Source organism: Uloborus diversus, chromosome 7, assembly GCF_026930045.1.
Source record: "Uloborus diversus isolate 005 chromosome 7, Udiv.v.3.1, whole genome shotgun sequence".
NCBI classification, from domain to species: Eukaryota; Metazoa; Arthropoda; class Arachnida; order Araneae; family Uloboridae; genus Uloborus; species Uloborus diversus.
The window spans coordinates 9,203,079-9,223,450 of NC_072737.1; the positions used below are offsets into that span (position 1 = coordinate 9,203,079).

Genomic DNA, 20,372 nt, shown 5'->3' on the forward strand with positions numbered 1-20,372 from the left:
GTTTTAAGATTTGGACAGCAGCCAAAAAAATCTCTTTTAAAACAATTATTAGAATTTTACTTGCTCACGCAAATTCAAAATGGCAAAACAGGAAAGAAATAAAATTCCCGAATAACGTTATGTTAATTAATGTTTTAATTAATAGCTCCGCTAATTAAAGTCGCACAATTACGAGATTGGTCCTATTGTTTTCTTTGGGAAATTTCGAATTGATCGGTATCTCGTTCGACTCCCGATTCGCAGCGGTTCTCGAGAAGATAGATCTTCAGACAGACAGACAGACAGACGCGAACAGATTTTAATATTATAGTGGATGTTTATAACAATAACATGTGACAAGAGGAGGAGTAAGATGAAGTGTGACACTTTGTGACAAAGGGGGTATGCGGTCAAAGATGTTGAAAAAAATGCGACAACATTTAAAGACAGCCCATCAGTATGTACTCCTTCAAATCCTCATTTTACTCCTTCAAAACTCCTCCAAAACTCCTTCATTTTATTTCTGAAATTGAGTACGAACCCTGGTTAACAGTTGGATAGTAGAATAATTTGGATAATTTTTGGTGTTTGGAACCTAAGCTATGGGATAATATTTCAAATCGGTTTAAAAGTTAGGGGTATATTGAGTTATCTGTAAAAAAGAAATAATATGGATTGCATGTATATTTTTAAATATTGAAACTTTTTATGTTTTCTAAGAAAATATAACAAATAAACTAAATTTTATTTTGTAAATAATTGATTTTTCCATTTTTCCCAGGAAAAATAAATGGAAAATACTTTTTTTTAAACGCTACCTCGAAAGTTTGTTTGCATCTCTAGTAATGACTATTTTGTATTGCATGCTTTCCAAGAAAAAAAGGGAAAAAATTCCTTCATTGATCTTTTCCCTGTTCCTTGGAAAACTTCTTCATTAGCTCCATTATTTTAGAACCTTCAGCTGATGAACTCAAGAAGTTGATGATGCTGCATGGCGGAACCTACCACTACTATTATTCCTCCACTAAAACCACTCATACCATTGCTTCAAACTTGCCTGATAGCAAGCAAAGAAATCTTGGATCTCAAGTGGTGGTGACTGCTGACTGGGTCGTAGACAGGTTTGAGTTGCAATTTATGCCTTTTTAAAACACAGTTGCTGTTAGTTTTGTTTCAGAATTTCAGGCCCATGATGCCAAATTTCAGCCTCACCAAAACAAGAGCCATTTTTTGTTCACTTAAAAAAGCTAGGTATTTATAAGTAAATTACTTTTTGAAGCTGAGCAAGTTATAATTGTTCCGTTTTTGTGGATGCAGTCAGCAAAGATTTTATTACCGTATTACCCTGCATCCCCAAAGCAGAATACTACTAAATTTGCGACGTACGTCGCAGAACAGATGCCTGAGCTGCAGAACAAATTCTGTTCAAATGCGAGAGAAAAACTCAGACAAATTTTCTGCAGAAATTCTACAGATTTCTGTGAAATTTCTGCAGAAACTGCAGATTTTCTACAAATATCTTTCAACTCAAGGTAGAATTTTGCAGAGTTTCTGCAGATTTCTTTAAATTAAAAGAAAATCTAAAATTCTTGCAAAATGCGATAATTCGGCGGAAAGCTCGCGAAAAATGTTGAATTTGATAAGTTATTTGCAGAAACTTAAGATTTACTTTAAACTTAAAGAAATCTGCAGAATTTTTGCAAAATTCTACCTTGAATTGGAAGATGTGTGTAGAAAATCTGCAGTTTCTGCAGATTTTCTGCAGAAATTTCATATTCTTTAGAATATGAAGTATATTATTTAGAATATGAAATATAATATTCTTTGGAACATATCAGAAAAGATTCTGATTGTTACAGCGTTTTTGGTTTTCCTTTTTCTTATTTTTCCCAACCGATCTTCATCCAGTGCAATTTTCTCCATAAGCGTATGTTTTGGAAACATGCCGACATTGAAACAAGTCCATCGCCGCAAATTGCGTGTCTTGTTTGATATTTCAATCCCTTTGCATCCTGAAAATATTTCAATTATTTAGATAGTGTTTTATTATATGCTACCCTAACTTATTATTTTAGTAAGTTATTTATTTATTAACATGATTTTAATTGCTCTTTCATGCCATGTAAAATTAACCAAAAAAACGAGGTTTGACACCTAGGTTTGGATTTTAATAAAATTTTGCATTTTTGCTCTTTTTATGCATTTTAGAAAGCATATGAACTATTTTTGGAGAATCTTAATCGATTTACTCCACAGAAATGCATAGCAACAGTGAAGTTTATAACACTGGAAAAAAAAACTCCTGTATGAAACAATTTTGATTTAGGACTCCTGATTTGTGGTAAAGGTCACGATGGTTGCTTGCGTATACAATGCTTGGTACTTGCAGAACAATTTTGGTCAAATAATTTTACGTTGCAGAACATCGTCAATTATTCTGCTTTGGGGCCCTGCATTATCCGGCATGCCACAAAATTCGGGGACCACCAGATTTTCAATAACACTTGCCTGGTCCTTTCCGGCATGAACGCACATTTATGAGGAATAAAAAAGTACTTGCAAGTATATGCAGGACTCAACAGCCCCCCTCCCCCCTCCTTCGGAAGTAAACACACTACACATTACTATATATTACTCGCGTATTAGTCGATCTCGCGAAAAATGTCAACCCCCTACTTTTAGAAGGAAAATCAAGCAAAAATCGAAAACTGACAAGTCGAGCCCCTACTTTCAGAAAAAAATCTGAAACATTTTTTGGAGACATCATCGGTAAAACATATCAATGTTTTGTTCACTAACTTCAAAAGTTCATTTTTATTAGTAAACTTGTTGTAGAAATTTGGTGATGACATTTTTATTCCCTAACTGAATTTGAAATAGAATTTTACTTCCATATGACTCAAAATAATAATGCAAATAAATAAAAACCAGACAAGGCCTTTGAAAACCTACAGAACAATGAATACAAATAAATTTAAAGGAAAAAAAAGCTTAAAAATATATTAGAAAAAAAAAGATTTAACTGTATCAAATCTTTTTTTTTTTTTTTTTTGCGTGCGGGGAGAGGGGGGGGGGGATCCGCGAAGTTCGTAATTTTTGTGGAGGGGGTCCGCGGAGTTCTGAAGTTTGGGAACCTCTGGAAGACACAATAATTGAAATTTGATTAGATTAGAAAGTTTTGGTTCTACAGAGAAAAACACAGTAAAAACTTTTTAGACTGTAAACATGGTGTCAGATTCTGGTGGTAGTTATTAAATTGTGAATGGTTCTCAAAACAAGAAGAGTTATTGGCCAGGAGAGTTAGACCCAACAAACCTCTTCTTAACTGTGTTTGCTTCTTCTATGTAACATTTTATACTGCAAATGCTTGAATTTTGATTTTTGTATTGAGTTCAGTATTAAATAATGTTCTTTAAAATTATGTATGAATGCTTATTTTGTGAAACGTAACATATTCTGCTGGCATAAAAATGTTTAAAAGAAAAAAAAACAGTGGACCAAAAGTGTCCACAGTTTTGACCACCTCTATATATGAAGATTTTCATGCAAATTAGTATAGCTTACCATGATAGATTGTAGTTGCTAAACAAATAAATAGTTAAATATAGATAGACTGTTGCCAATGTTGAAGGAGAAATGGGCCCTGTTTTCATTTAGCATTTTAAATATTGATGGTTTTGCTTAATATTTAACAAAGTGCGGCCATGGGAAGGTGAAGAGCAGTATCTACAGAAATGAGTTTTTGAGATAGTAGAAGAAATGCATTTTGAATTTCCCACACTAACAATAGTAAGATACGTTGGAATTTACTTTCTTTCGTGCTTTATTTTAAGCAGAAACCTAACAAGCAAGCTTGTAAAATAAACCTACTGCACAACAGATGACAAAAATAAAAATCAAAAATTTTTCCTTTACCTTCCCACCGTAGAAACGCTGCTTTGTTTTCTTTGCATGTCATTGATGAATCGATTTCAGCTTTCATTTTAATTATATGATCCAATTGTTTCAGTATCAAAGCTGGAAAATGTTTACCACATCAAAGTTACCTGCTTTACACTCCAGAGGTTAAAGACAAGCAGCACCGATTGAATTTCGCCCCTGTCAAGAACGAACAAGAGCTGACAGTTTCTGGTGAAAATGTTTGTGACAAGAACGCAACCAGTGTCACGGATTCAAATCTTCTTGACCCCACCGAGATGGTCGACCAAAGTGGAAGTAGAGATAGTGGAGCTAGTGGACCAATATTTCATGAAGATAGCGGTGATGGAGATAGTAGTTCGATGGAAAATCATGAATCGTGTTCGGAAAAAGGGATGGATGCAAGCAGGGATAGCAGTCCAGTGAGTGGTGATTTATCTTCTCCTGCTGCTTCTGAATCAAAAGTGCCTGAGGTGTCTGCTGGAAACTCAAGAAATGTTTTAGGTGAGAAAATAATGTAAATATTATACAGGTGAACTCTCTTAATACTATTTATTTTAAGATTTAAAGATTTATTTATTAAAAGCATTGCACACTACAGAAATAATCCAATTACAGTCGCAACAATATAGTGGCAACAATATAACTATCACGTTTGATACGAAATCATGGCTAGAAAAAACATTTTGTATGTTAAGTTCGGTTCGCTATCTAATTACATTAAAAATTTTATGTATAATATGTACATTAAATTGGAAAGTCTCAGCTAAGATGAGCAAAAATTCCTGACTTCTTTATTTAAAATGTTCATGGTTGAATAGTGTAAGTTGAATACAGTATACAATTTTGTTAGATAGTAGAAGCCCTATTGTGTTCGAGAAGAAAATACAATGTTGCATAAAAAATAAAGCTTATGCATTTGTTTATCTGTGAGCATTTCAATTCACTCGGATATAAAATTGTTCATCTTTCATTGTGGATTACAACCCATTCGGGGATTTTCGATTATCATCTTCCTTTTTCAATATTTTCCAAAAACATTCATTTCTAAGAAATAAGTGATTTTTTAAAATTCTTTTGAATACACTAATAGCTTACAATGTGTGTAATAATTTTTCACTCAATCACGGATGTTGCAAATAATGTCTAACAGGAACAAACTCGTGGATTTTTAACATTTGGTATTAACCGTGTTCAACTGTAGTTTCTTGTAAACATCCAAGCTCAAATGTCTAAAAAAATAAATAGGTGAAATTGTCTGGTTTGAAAGGTAGCTTTTTTCCTAGTTTTTTTCAATTCAACGTAATATTTATGCCTATATCTGGCCACCAACTCAGCCAGAAATTTACCATGCCAGATAATATTTAGATGCATACATTTCAACCAGGGTTGGTGTTAGAACGCTATTTTTGTACATCTTTTCTGGGAAGAATGAATTCCCCTATCATGTTAAATTAGTCACGTGTTAAGATTCAATTACTTGAGATTGGCAAGATGGGTTTAATCTAAAGGTTCCATCTGGAGATGTAGTCTTCAAACATCCCTATGTAAAACTACAATTTATTGAATGATTAATCCATTAGTCATATTTATTTGTAAGAAAATAAATTGTTTTTCAATGTTTCTAATTTGAAAGAGGTTCTGTTTAGAGTACATCTACTTCTCTTTCTACACCACAATTGAGCTGGAATATCAGCTCATAGCTAGTTCCTTAACTTCTTGGTGTGTTAAACGTAATTTAAAAAGGAATTTTGTTAAACTTTGCTTGAATTGGGTTGGACATCAGTGGGTCAGTTCAATGAGATACAATTTCATCTTGACCATTGTAATCAATGATGATGCTTTTAAATATTTTTTATAATTACAGCATTATCTTAATTGTGCTGATTTCATAATAAGTGATGTTTGTCTTTTATTGGGAGGAATATTTTTAAAAAATGATAAAAAATATAGATAAGATTGTGAGATGTGGAATAGTTAATTAAAGTAAGCTTTGGTTTTGTGAGGAATGTATCCGAGTGATTTGTTGATATGATGAGTTTATTGTGTAATCTATGAACATATACACTGTTTAAACGAACTTCTTTTGTTCTGAATGCTTTACTAGTTATTATTTATCATGTGTTGAATATTTGTTTTCTCCTCTCCTTCTAGCCGAGTGCGAAGTTTCTGCTCCAGGTGGTGCTGCTTCAATGAAAGCGGGTCACCCGGCATTCCTCTCCGAATTTTACGGCCATTCGAGGCTCCACCACATATCTACCGCAGGGCAAGAGTTGAAACGCTACGTCCAGTCTCTCGCAGAAAGCAACGCAGAAAGGATTTTCCCAGCCAGAGAGAAGTTGAAAGTGCAGGCTCGGACCTCAGAAAATTTTGAGTTTGGCGGCGACAGTCCACTGGAAAATATGCGAGTGGTGATGCATTTGGACATGGATTGTTTCTTCGTCTCTGTGGGCTTGAGGAATCATCCGGAGCTACGAGGTATGACCTTTCTTTCCGCCATTTGCAATTGGTTCATCTGAAAGTTTTCCTCATGAGTATGGAGAACATGCTTTCATGTGAGAAATACACAGAAAAACTTTAGATGAAAAGTCAACATTAAGACCACTATTTAAGGGGAGCTGACTTATCCGACATTTTGGTTCCAAAATTGTAGGGGCACGAAATTAGTTTTTGTAAAAAAAGCCTCGTTGCAGAAAACTGGTGCCCAAGCTTTAGATGAGTTGCCTGATCGATGTTTTATTATTTTATTCTGCAAATGAAAAAGATTTAATTAATACAAATTATAAACAAATTAGGTGTGAAAATAAAGTTCATTACCGTAAACTTTTCCTGATACATTTTTGTTGAATTTGTGATTTAAGTTATCTTTTTAGATTTACCTTAAGTGACATTTTACTCAACTTATCATCAATTGTTTCACGCCATAGCAACCAGTAAATATTTTAACGTTTTTGTAAATACTAGAAACAGAGTTGGATCCAAGGCTGTCTTGGAGCCAAAATGTTGGATAAGTCGGCCTGTACTTTTATAGGGTTGTAGTAAACATTAGTTGAAAGAGAGACATACATTTTTCCAAAGTGCACATCAATATTAGAAAACAAAAACATTTGTCCAATGTTTTTATATTCTTACAAACCTGCTGTCTTTTGTGTGTGTGTCTGTGTGTTTTTAATTGTTTTAATAACTTGTTAAATTTTTATGTGTTTATTTTGTTCAATCCATTTTGAGGGATGTAACGGTTTTGCACATACATTTGCAATTTTTTCCTAAAATTTCAAGCTTTGTCTTCCAATTATGTTATATTTGAAAAAAGAAACCATTTTGTCTCATAATATGAAGTATAAATTTTCGAAAATAAAATATTTGTACTTAAAAAATAATTATATGTGTTGCAGGGGTGACTACAATCACACCCACAAAACATACAAGATATTATTTTAGCACTACGACTAGTTTATTTGAAACTGTCTAAGTAAATAAGTCTCACCACACACATGGAATGACACACTAGAATGAACACATCCCAGTGAGTGAACAGTTTAATTATTTTTAAAAAGAAGTTTTCATTTTTTTTTCTTTCTTAGGAAGTATAGATAACAATAAACTTCTTTTTCTAGAATTTCAATAAGCATTTTAAAAAACACTTTTAAAGCCCAAATTCTTAGAGTATCTTATCTTCTTGTTAGATTAATCTTTTCCAATTTGTAGTTTTGCAATTTTTATTGTATTGAGTTGAAAGGATAAATTTCAGCAGAGAAGAATTTGTGCTCTTTTTTTGAACCATGAAAACTTGCAAATGCCCAAATAAGGTTGGTACTTTTCTGTTATAAATCTGTCATGGCTCATAATTTTTCAGCTAATTAATCGGTTAAAATTCATTTAACATAGTTACTCATTCAAAGCCAATGCAATCTTTTTTTTTTAATTGCAGTCAGTTAATTGGCTGAAATCGACCCATTATTGATAATCAGCAAAGTGGCTGACTACAGATTACTGCCAATTAATCAGTTTCCTTAGTTTTAACATATAAAACCAAAGATTAAGTTTCCTTTTTGGTCTTTTTTTTTTTTAAATTTAGGTCCCTATATCCCTAGAGACAAACTAAAAATCTATTGAGAGCCCTACAAATGCTATATTTTAATAAAATAAGAGTTTAAAAAACTAAAAAAACACGCTTTCGTAGCAAAATGAACTAAAAAGTGAAAAATAATCTTTGGATGATAGTAGTTGACCAATCACTTAATTTTAATGTAATACAAAAAAGCGTGGGGTGCTGTCTATTTACATTTTTGCTTGGACAACAAATGGAAGAAATTCAAGACAACTGATAAGAAGCCCCCCACGCTTTTTTGTATTACATTAAAATTAAGTGATTGGTCAACTACTATCATCCAAAGATTATTTTTCACTTTTTAGTTCATTTTGCTACAAAAGCGTGTTTTTTTAGTTTTTTAAACTCTTATTTTATTTTTCTGCTTTTTAGTCTTATGTTGGAGAATTATCAAGCGACGAAATTATTTATAAAACGAGTGCGAGGTAATATCATAAAGTTAAGTCAAGGTCACCCCGATGGGAAGTTACTGTGAGTCATCGATGTATGTGTGCGGAAATCATATCTTCATTAATTTGAAAATTTGAGATGCATTTGAATAAAAGTTTTGTTCAACAATGGTCTGATCAGCAATGAATTTCCAATTGAAGGCTCACCTAAATTTTGGCATGAAATTAGTTAAAAACAATTATATTTCATGTTCTAATTACCTTGGAACATTGGAACACATTTTGTCTGATGCAGAAAAATTAAAGGTTTTTGTAGATATTTTTAAATAATTTTTGCGAGCATTTTTTGATGTATTTTTTAAAATTTTTCTTTTTTCACATTGTTGGATTTATGCCAAAATATTGATTAAAATTGGAGGAAACTGACAATTAAAAGGGTTAATTAATTAATTTGATTATAGGATATTGCATTGTCATCGGGTCTGAGGTCGCGTGCCAAATTTCAAAAGAATCCGATCGCAGGAAGTGGGCGAAATTTGAGCTGCAAGATTCCATTACAAGATACATACATACATACATACATACATACAGGTGAAGCTAATAAAAGCGTGTTAAAAAAGTTATAAATTTCTAAAAATGAACTCCTATATAACTTTGCTTTTCTTAAGTAGCCCATTTTTAATTAAATGTATCAGTTTTTCAATTATTTATTCTGCAAGAAAATATACTGAGGTTTACTCTTGACTTTTTGCTAGGTCAACCTATTGCTGTTACCCATTCCAAAGGCAAGAGGAATGGCATCCAGGATGGAAGCGATCCCCTCTTCGAAGCCAACCACTATGCCAACGAATCGAAGAAGAAACTCGGAGGCGTTTTCCATGTCGAGGAAGATAGCATTATGTCTGCCGTTGATCCTCCGAAAATCTCCAAATACTCGAAAGAGTTCGGCTCTCTCTCGGAAATAGCCAGCTGCAGCTACGAGGCTCGTGAGGCGGGAATTCGTAACGGCATGTTCTTGGGAGAAGCGATGAGGCGTTGTCCAAACTTGAAGACGATACCTTATGACTTCGAAGGATACTCGGAAGTCTCCAAACAGTTGTATGACATTGTTGCGAGGTACAGTGCAGAACCTTTTATCCGGGAACCAAAAAACCGGGAAACCAGATAACCGGCAACCTTTTGCCGATTTTCCCGCTATTTTTTTAAAATACGCATTTTTAGCAATTTTTGAAAAACTAAGCATTTTTTTTTTTGAAATTCTTAAAAGAAAATGAGTGGTTTCTTAATAAATACCTGATTAGTCATCTATATTTCGGGAAAATATTCAAGAATGAACTTCAAAGGGTTGCCTTTAACTCGGGAAAAATTTCCGGAATATTTTCTTGAACTAAGAAGTACACGCGTAAGTCTGAAATTTTTGTGTTTTATTCCAACTGAAAACTAAAGAAATGAATATTGTCACATTATAATGCAATATTTTATTGAATGGCCTTTAATTAAAACCATTTAGAGCTGAAGTGACGTCGCAAAAGTGCGTGAAACGCCTCGATTCTCAAATTTTTCGGATAGTTGATGTTGGAATCTAGAAATTGTTAAACACAAGACTGTAGTAGGGCTGCAGAAACTCATAAATTAAATTTCAATTGGTATGAACTTAATAAAAAAGCAATAGTTATCAATAATCGCTAACGTCAAACCTTTACAAAAAAGTGAAAAAAAATTCTCTCATACAATATAGAAGAAGAATCGCACATTTATGTTCAAAAACTTGTTTCTTGCCCTTCCCTTCATTCTGTTTCATTTTAAAACATCGAAAATTGATGTTTTTCTTTCCGTTTCAAAATGAGGGTGAGGGTCTCAAGTCTTATTAAATAACTTTAGGTTTTTGGTGTTATTCTCTCACTAGTAGTTTTTAATGTTTCGATATTGATAAGCATTTCTGAACTGTTTTCTTCTTATTTTAATACCTATTACTATTTATTATTGTAATTTAAGTATTATAAACAATCGGCCAAAAACTCTTTTTAGCGATCCAGAAAACTGGGAAATTCAGATATCCGGGATAGCTATGGTCCCGAACTTCCCGGATAATTGGTTCTCTACTGTATTTCATATTTAAAGTTTTTGGTTATCATTTTGCTTTTCAGGAAGTTGTGCCTGTTATTTTTCATGGCAATATTACGCAATGTTTTATAAAATGCTGCTGTAGGAGTGTTTAATTTTAGGTTTTAGAAGCTATTCTTCAACGCTTGCTGCTCTGCAATACTGCCGTGGTAAGCACAGAAGTGGTATCTGCAGTCGAGCTCAAACTGAAATATTGTGTTTAAAGTTTTGCTTCTATGTATTAGATTCAGATGACATTTTTTCCCTGCAATTAAAAAAAAAAAAAAAAAAAAAATCCTGTTCTCAAATGACTATAAGGCAGATGAAAATGCACCTGTCCCTGTAGTCTTGATTCAAACTGTGCAAACTAAGAAAAATGAGCTATAAAGCTACAGTTTCCCCTTGAGCTCTATGTAAAACTTCAAAATACTAGTAACCCCCTTTTTTTTGTGAAATTGATAACTTTACATTTTAGAGAGCAACTTTTTGTAATTAATTATTCTTTTTTAAGGCAAGTGAATTTTGTAATATTTAATTTCTTTCTAGCTATACTTTAGACGTTGAAGCTGTAAGCTGTGATGAACTGTACATAGAGTGTACGGAACTGTTAAAAGATACAGGAATTGCGCCATTGCTCTTTGCTTCTATTCTTAGATCCGAGATCAAGCAGAAGACGGGATGCACTGCATCGGCAGGCTTGGGTAACTTATTTATTTTGTGTAGTATTCATTCTTCCTCTTTTTTTTTTTGTAATTTCAAAGCTTATCATAGTTAACTTTTTACTTTGGAGTTTCAAAATCATATTCAGTGAAATACTACACCAATACAATGTATGTATTTTTTTTTCTTTAAAAAACTGTACAACCCTGTTCTTGCTTTTGTTTTGTACTAGAAAACTGGTTGCTTCTATAATATTTTACTAAATGAACTGATTGTTCTTTGACATCACCCATTCTGTAAATAGTGCAAATTTCAAAAATTGGCGAAGCAGCCTTTCATATTGCCTTGTACAATCTACTATAATATTAAAATCTGTTCGCGTCCGTCCGTCTGTCTGTCTGTCTGTCTGTCTGAAGATCGATCTTCTCGAGAACCAGTGCGAATCGGGAGTCAAACGAGCTACCGATCAATTCAAAATTTTCCAAAGAAAACAATAGGACCAATCTCATAATTGTACGCCTTTAATTAGCAGAGATATTAATTAAAACGTTAATTAACATAACGCTACTCAGGAATTTTTATTTCTTTCCTGTTGCCATTTTGCATATGGGTGAGCAAATAAAATTCTAATAATTGTGTCAAAAGAGATTTTTTTGGCTGCTGTCCAAATCTTAAAACAACGTTTCCATCTAGAATTTCATTTTTAATTAGTTTAAAATTGGTTGCTCTATTCGGATATTTATCGTCTGTCCTTTCTTATTTTTTCACATTCAACGTTCTTAACTCTTTTCAGCATATGAAAAATGTTTCTTTAGTAATGTTTATTGATTGAAGTGTAAGTTTATCATTCACCGGCCTCATATTTGGGTACATTTAGGATGTGCGACTAATTATGTTTATTTTGTTGGACTTTTTCCCGTCACATGGGTGAGTTTTCGAATTGTAATAAATCTCTTTTTCCTTCCTGTTTCGATTTTTGCAATACAGTTTGTATCGTTAAAAGAACACGTTAAATTAAGATTGTTTGGATTTCTTTAAGTGAAACAGAGTTGAACAAAAAAGATTGTTTTTAAGGATTTTAACTAAAGCTTAATTGGAATCTGATGGCTTGATATTAAATTAATGCTTATTGGTATTTAATAAGTCTTGGTGCTTTAGTTTCACGTAATCAACAAAAAAGTGTGTGTCATTTTATGTAAAAAGCTGATTGTAATTGTACATACAAATGTTTCAGATATAGTCTATCAGATTTAATTCAGTTTAAAGTGAGCACATATTATAGTTGATAATGCATATATTTTCATCTTTTGTGCTAATTGAAAATACTCATAACTTGTATCATTGATAAATATGATTAACGTTAAAGAGGTTTTTGCCAAAAATATGCTCTACTGGTGTCTTGCAAACCTTGCATTACGCGTAATTATTTACTCCTTAGCGCTTTAGAAACTGCTGTCAGAATAATACAAAAACATCAATTGAACAGCTCTTTCATTTTTTAAGTAACCCGTGCAACGCCGGGCACGCAGGCTAATATTTTTATAAAAACTGTAGAGGATATCTCAAAATAGATTTGAATGGGAGAAAATTTAGAAAAGGGGGGAGAGGCGTCCGCAATTTGATAGTGTCCTTTAATGGGGGTTACTGTATATCCTCGCTGCAAAACAACACTAAGACATCTACTCCCAGGAATATCACTTAGATATCTTACTGTTGCTCTGAGACGATGATATATATTTTTTATTGATTAGTGTTGTTAACCTTTAAGAGCACGGACGATTGGAAGTCTCTTAAGAACACGGGTAGCGTACTCCATACGCCAGCATTTCTTAAAGCTTAGCTATCAATTTTTTAAAAATTTCGTATTTATTACAATGTCTAGTAATGTTACAGAAATAGCAAGGATTTAATTGAACGAACAGACGAACACAATTAAAGTGAATACGATCACAATATAGCAAAAAATGATGATAATGTTTTATTTTGTACGATTAATAAAATCGAAAATCAAAAAAAAAAAAAAAAAAACATATGTATACATATAAATGATATTTTAGTCCATTGAGACAATTTTCTGGCAATTGTTGAACAACTATTGCAGCTCTCATAATTGTATTTTGTTATTCTTATATGCTTTTTTCATACAAAACTGGAATATTCACGTATGGTTTCTATGAAAAACAATCAAAAATAACCAGAGAAAAAATCAACTTTCGACTTCAAACTCATATAGCGTCACTGAAAAGACCTTGGAAAATAGGGTAAATAATGACCAGATGTTGGTCAAGTGACTATTCTGAAATTCACTGCTGTTTTCTCGCTGAGTGGTGTACTCAGTACGCCGTCCGTGTTCTTAACGGTTAGCATTGATTAATATTCTGCACAAAAGTTTTTTTTTTTTCATTTCTCGAATGGCTAATAGTTTTTTATGCGATTTCCTCAGGTAGTAACATGCTGCTGGCTCGTCTTGGCAATAGGCGTGCAAAACCTAACGGGCAGTATTTTGTTCAGGAGGAGGAAGTGGAGGACTTTATGAAGGAACAAAAAGTTAGAGATTTACCAGGTATGCTCTTAGTTTCAAATTGAACATCTGTAAGTAATTAATGCTTCAATGTAATTAGAGGTGAGAATTTTTCTTTTGGTTTATGCTTTGTTTTAAAGATCCCTTATACAGTAAAACCTCTCCTAATGGACATCCTTCAAGTGTGGACGCCCCTCTTATACGGACATTTTTTAATTCCCCGATTCCAATGCGAATAACATTATTAAACCCCTGTTCGGCGGACACCCCTCTATTGTGGACAAAAAAAATTGTCCCGTTAGTGTCCGCATTTGAGGGGTTTTACTGTATATTCTTTTGGTTTGAAGATGCTCAGGAAAATTGCATTCCCAGTGCAATTTTGCATTGTGAGAGCCCAGGTGCCTTTGTCTGATAGAGAACTGGACATAAGATTTTCCAAGTGGTAATGGCTATCCTCAGATGAAGGTGACACTCTAAAGTCTCCAAATGGTCAAGAACCAATATGCAGCCCCTTTTTAGAAACAAGCAAGAGCAATGAACCACTTGATTTGTTTCTAAGTAGTTTTAAAACCAATGTGTACAACGCAACAATATGCGATGCTGCAACGTACATCGCAAATTCTCGAGAAAGGCTGCAGACTATTTCTTAGTTGTAGCAAAGAACTAAAAAGTGTTTAAAGAAAAAAAAATCTTAAATTTCAGCGATTGAGGATTTATACTCTATTTTCTGCGTTCTGAAATGCAGTCCATGATAGCTTGTACTTGCATGTTTTTAATTTAGCATTTTATTTGTATGTACAATAAAACTCCTCCAATGTGGACACTAACGGGACAATTTTTTTTTGTCCATAATAGAGGGGCGTCCTCAGGACAGGGGTTTAGTTATGTTATTTGCACTGAAATCAGGGAATTAAAAGTTGTCCGCATAAAAGGGGTGTCTGCATTTGAGGGGTGTCCCTTAGGAGGGGTATTACTGCATTTTGCGTTAATGTCCATTTATGCTGCAGACTATTTTTGGAATTTTTAACCTGTAATGAATTCTACTCTCAGTGGTTTTTGTGAAAACATTTTCCTCTTTTCATCCCTTTTAACTCAGTTCTAGTTTGACTAGATTTTCAATCATTAAATTTTCATTTATTTTCCTTTAGGTGTGGGTTACACAACTTCCAAGAGGTTAGAGCAGGCTGGCGTTTCCACTTGTGGAGATTTGCAGAGTTGGCCCCTTTCGAGGTTGCAGAAAGAATTTGGCCCCAAGACCGGATCCGGTCTCTATGACCGTTGTCGTGGGAAATGCGACAGGAAAGTGCAGGTGCAGAAAGAGAGGAAGTCTGTTTCTGCAGAAATCAACTATGGAATAAGATTTGAGGAGGTAAACTTGACAGGGTGGCCACACACCTGGAAAACATGGAAAACTTGGAATTGTCAGGGAAAATGAAAATTACCTAAAATGGTCAGGGAAATGTCAGGGAAAATCACAAATTATTGAAATTTCTGGAAATGTCAGGGAATTCCTTCCTAATTTTTCGAGCTGATGGATAAAACTTCTGCGCGATTTGGGCAAAAATGCTGAAGTATAGTAAATTTCGCGTTCCAGGTATGCGAATTTTCCTGATAGGCGAGAGAAAGAAAATTCAAGCTCATTTTTGAAGACTGAATGTAATAAGGTTACAATAATAATAATAATAATAATAAAAACAAAGAAAAAAATATCCATATGAAAATTGTCAAGTTCTGATTGAAATCATACAGTTTATTTTACTTCTTTTGAAAAAAAAACAAAAAAAAAAAAACAAATCAAAGCCATCTTAGGTAGAAATAACTAGTATTTTCCGCAATGCATCTGTGGCTTTATTAGCATTTTAAAGGCCTTCATTCTGCATTTTCCCCCCATGAAATGAATGGTGTTCATAAAAATTTTAAATCTCAATATTTTTGCTTTTATATGTTAAAATCTTTTTTGGAAACATGCCAGCGTTGAAAATGTGACTTTGCTGAAAATTGTTTAGTGTGCTTGGGATTTCAGTACTTTTGTAATCAATAATTAATTTTTAGTTTCTCTTAACTTAAGCCAGATATAGATTACAATTATTGATAATTTTTTAAGCATTATTTGGTTCATGAAGTAGGTTTACTTACATTAAAAATATGTTGTATTGGTATTTAATAACGTAAGTCGGCATTCATTAACCTGGAAATTTTTCTAAAAGCGACTGGAAATGTCAAGGAATTAGGACAAGCTGAAATAGTGTGAGAAACAAATGATCACACACACACACAGTGTTTTTCTGGTGCTCGTGTTATAATACATCGTCCTATTTCCAACCCCTCTCGTCAAACAAGTACTAGAGTTGGGAAAAATTGATTGAGGGAACTCACCATGGGGCTTGGGGTGACTCCCGTAAAGGAAAGGTAGTTTCAAACCAATTTGCATTATTTCTTTACTATTAATAAAGCTGAAAGTCTCTCTGTCTGTCAGGATCTCTGTGACGAGCATAGAGCCTATACCGTTCGGCCGATTTTCATGAAATTTGGCACAAAGTTAGTTTGTAGCATGAGGGTGAGCCTCTCCAAGCGATTTTTCAAAAATTCGACGTGGTTCTTTTTCTATTCCAATTTTAAGAACAAAATTAACATAAGATGGACGAGTAAATTACGAAATTATCATAACGTGGAACCGTAACATGGGCACAAGCCAATTGGCCAAAAGATCTTTTAATTTTCTATTACGGGCAAAGCCGTGTGGGTACCACTAGTTTACAATAAAAAAAGACAAATTACTTGGGGAATCCCCCCCCCCCCCCCCCAACTACAGCACTCGATCAAACCCAATATTTCTCTGTATGCTTCTCTTGCTTGTAATAATTCCTGGTTGAAGCTTTCAAAAAAGTACAAAAAGTTTTGAGTAATTGATTCATGCTTGTACCAGACACATTTTTATGTACTGATTGTTCAAAAAGAAGAAAAAAAAAAATCTAGCATAAAAGAATTAGCACTTTTATTTTTGTTTTCTTGAAAACTAAGCATTTTGTTAATGGTTTGGTAATTTGTATCTGATAAGTACATTTTTATTCTGAAACTGAAACTCATAAAAGTAACTTTGTCTTTTAATTTGTACCTACAATTTTTTCTGCAAGATAGAAGATGATTCTTTGAAAATTTTCGAATAGAAAACCAAGGAAGGCGCTGCAGAGTAAGATTGTAGTCGGATAATTTACTTAGTTTAGGTGAAAATTGTTTTGGGATCCACCTGTTGTAGGTTCACCCCTGTGCTAAACTTTTATTTTCTGCCTTTCTTTTAATTATTATGTTTTTTTTTATACTTTGCAAAGTAAATAATGTCTTTTGAAAACAGGCAGGACCGATCCTAGCAGGTGTGCAGCGTGTGCACCGCACAAGGGCGGCCAAAGCAAGGGGCGGCCGCCGGCCGCCCGCATCATATAGTTCTTTTAATCAAGAAACATTCCTCAAGAATTTCTCACAAGATAACTTATAATAAGTCGAATAAATATGCTGAATTTTAAATGTTCAATTATCAAAGTAAGTGCCAATTTCCCGACAGCATAGCATAGTTTAAAAAAAATAGAATGTTAAGCACCCTCTTCTTTTTTTTTTCATTGTCCATTATTATCTACTCTTTACACACATGCTTCATTTGGTAGTAAAATTTGTGACAGAACTGGTAATCAGGCATGGATACAGGGGAAGGGAAATGGCCCCCTCCTGAAGCATGAAAGGGTGCCTTCCAAAAGGAGCACCGAGGGCGGCCACTAATGTTTACCCCACCCCCCAAGTTTTTATAGACTATAGATATAGTTTTATTTTATATACAAAGAAAGCTATACTGATTAGATACTCTCGCAAGCGTTTAAAACAACAAATTCTGTGTTCAACAATCAGGGATGGGTAGAGTGACAGTGGAAAATTACAACTCCCTTGAGAGTCAAACATATACGATTGACGAACAAAAATTTTGTAATTTTCTCCCTTTGCAGCAATTTTTTCTAATTAAAATTACAGATGAACTGCTCGGTTTCAAATTTGGACAGTTCCGTGGAGCCACAGAACTCTTCCTGCCAAAACTAGCCTGAAATTGACTTCAGTTTCAAAAAAAAAACAGTTAGTGAGGGCACATTGAACCCCCGCCCTCTCTGTGTCCCATCGTTATCAAACAATGCTTAAAATACGATTTTGGCACTTCAATTTTTAAAGAATTCCGGAGAACTGTCTTGCTTATGTAACTTTTCACTGCGCTGGGGCCCATCAATAGTCGAAGTGAGGTGGACAAAAGTCTATAGTTGTATTTTTCAGATATTAATATCGAAAAATATCCGAAAGATCCGCCGAAGCTTCCCATTTTCGTTAACGTCACCAAAGATAGTATAAAATTGTGCTTTTAGAAATATCCACTTCGGAACCCCAAAATCCTTCCTTCCCAAAAATAGCCTAAAATGGATTTCAGTTCCGAAAAGTATTTCGGTTAGGAATATTTTCACGTTTCCCCTTATCGTTTTCAAATATAGTCAAAAGTGGGTTTTTAAAATAATAGTCCCGAGAAATTACCGAAGGAAAGCCACCAGATCCCCTTACCGTTACCAAAGACAGCCTAAATTTGCGTTTTAAACTTCAATTTCGAAAACTTTCGATGAGAGACGATTGAATCTCCCTCCCTTTAGAAACGTCGACAAAGATAGCCCAAAATTGCGTGTTTAAAACTTCAGTTTCGGAAAATTTTCGGGAAGAGTGCCGATTCTTCCAAAGCTACGGTCACAAAAAATAGCTTCAAATTGATTTCAATTTTGAAAGAATTTTAGGAAATAACTTCAGCTTGCATTAGTACTTTCCATGAAGTCTTGAAAAAGTTCCCAAAATTGCGATATTTAACGTCAATTTCGAAAAATTTTCCATGCACCATGAATATACCCAACTCTTTAGTCATTGCAACCAAACACAACCAAAGGTTAATTAAAACAATTTTTCATACGCCAATTTCGATAATTTTCTGGGATAATTCCCCCCTCCCCTCCCTGCTTCCTCTCCTCCGTCCTTCTTCTGATGTCACCGAAGACAGACTATAAAATGGTACAGACAGACTAGTAAATTTTGGTATATCTATTACTTTCTTCAAAGATACAAATTGTACCTAAGGAGTTTCTTACTATAAAACTTGTCTTCCTTTTTATAAGTTCATCGTTTTTTTTTTCTTTTTTTTGTTATTTGAATCAAAATTTGACACAAATTTGAAGAAAGATTTATATGAACGTTAAAGATTAGTCAAAATATGCAAATTACTCTTTGAGGGGCGGCACATTAGGGCTTTGCACACGAGCGGCTGACACCCTAGGATCGGCCCTGAAAACAGGGCCGGATTTGGAAGTGTGGAGGCCCCGGGGCAACGAAGGAGTGGAGGGGGTTCGAAAAGATCATCATATTTTCGAAAATATCAGATACTTTGATACATATCCGAATATTTTGATATATATGTATATATCCGATATTTTCGATTTAAAAAATTTCCATTCAAATCATTTCGTCAAATAATTTTTAAATTTTTGAGCTCAAGAAGCGAGAAGTTGTAAGAATGACCTGCATAGTTAACCATTTTTCGGATTTTTTTTAACTTACTTTATTTTTTCTTTAACTCATAGATACAAATTACAAATTAAATGAATAAAAAAAATATATTGCCACTGAAATGCTCGATCAAATAAAAAAAATGATAGTAAATGGATACTTGCAATCAGGACTTTCTGATATATCGATAATAATATTATTTTTCTGAAAGCATTCCTTGTAGAAATACAAAAAAAAAAAAAATGTCTGGGAGAAAAAACGTAAAATTTGCTAACCCCTGAAAGTTAGGATATTTTGTTAAAATTTTATTGTGGGGGGCCCCTTTGTTGTGGAGGCCCTGGGGCAGTAGCCCCCCCTGCCCTCCCATAAATGCGGCCCTGTTTGAAAAGACCATATGAGGTAGTGACAGGGCCGGATTTGGAAGTGTGGAGGCCCTGGGGCAGTAGCCCCCCCTGCCCTCTCATAAATCCGGCCCTGTTTGAAAAGACCATATGAGGTAGTGACAGGGCCAGATTTGGAAGTGTGGAGGCCCCAGGGCAACGAAGGAGTGGAAGCCCCTAATCAGAGTACGAAAAGATCATAATATTTTCGAAAATATCCGATACTTTGATATATATATCCGAATATTTTGATACATATGTATATATCCGATATTTTCGACTCATGAAAGTTAGGATATTTTGTAATAAATTTATTGTGGAGGCCTGGGGCAGTAGCCCCGCCTGCCCTCCCCTAAATCCGGCCCTGGGTAGTGAGAAGCAAAGGGATGCAAGTGGCAAAATTAAAAATTTGGAGATAGCCAGCAGACATGGTAGGTGAACCCCTCCTCTGTTTTGGGGCAAGAGACAGTACTAGTAGCCCTGGTAGGTGCTGCTATGCAGCATGAATTAGAAAAGAAATTCAATGAAAGCCTACCTAGGACGTAATCTTTAAACGCATTTGACTCAAAACTTAAAATAGTCCACGTGCATCGCTTTGTTTCTCACTGCCTCATATGATGCAAGGAAAGATAGAGTAAAATATTTAAAAAAAAAAAACCTTGGGATTAATTTATCTGTTTAATGAATGTTTAAATAATTGAGTAGAAGTTTTATAATTATCTTGTTATTAATATGAAAAA

The 20,372-nt window shown here is 34.0% G+C and overlaps 1 protein-coding gene across 1 annotated transcript in view; it reads left to right on the forward strand.

The window, feature by feature from the left end:
* Positions 1-4,218: 4,218 nt before the first annotated feature.
* LOC129225989 (DNA repair protein REV1-like) overlaps positions 4,219-20,372 on the forward strand; it is a 42,694-nt gene continuing 26,540 nt past the window's right edge. Inside the window, exons 1-6 of the mRNA XM_054860562.1 lie at positions 4,219-4,401; positions 6,052-6,375; positions 9,153-9,513; positions 11,047-11,201; positions 13,604-13,723; positions 14,830-15,050. Of these exons, the coding sequence (XP_054716537.1) occupies positions 4,260-4,401; positions 6,052-6,375; positions 9,153-9,513; positions 11,047-11,201; positions 13,604-13,723; positions 14,830-15,050 (1,323 nt within the window). The 5' untranslated portion in view covers positions 4,219-4,259. The remainder of the gene's footprint in view (positions 4,402-6,051; positions 6,376-9,152; positions 9,514-11,046; positions 11,202-13,603; positions 13,724-14,829; positions 15,051-20,372) is intronic.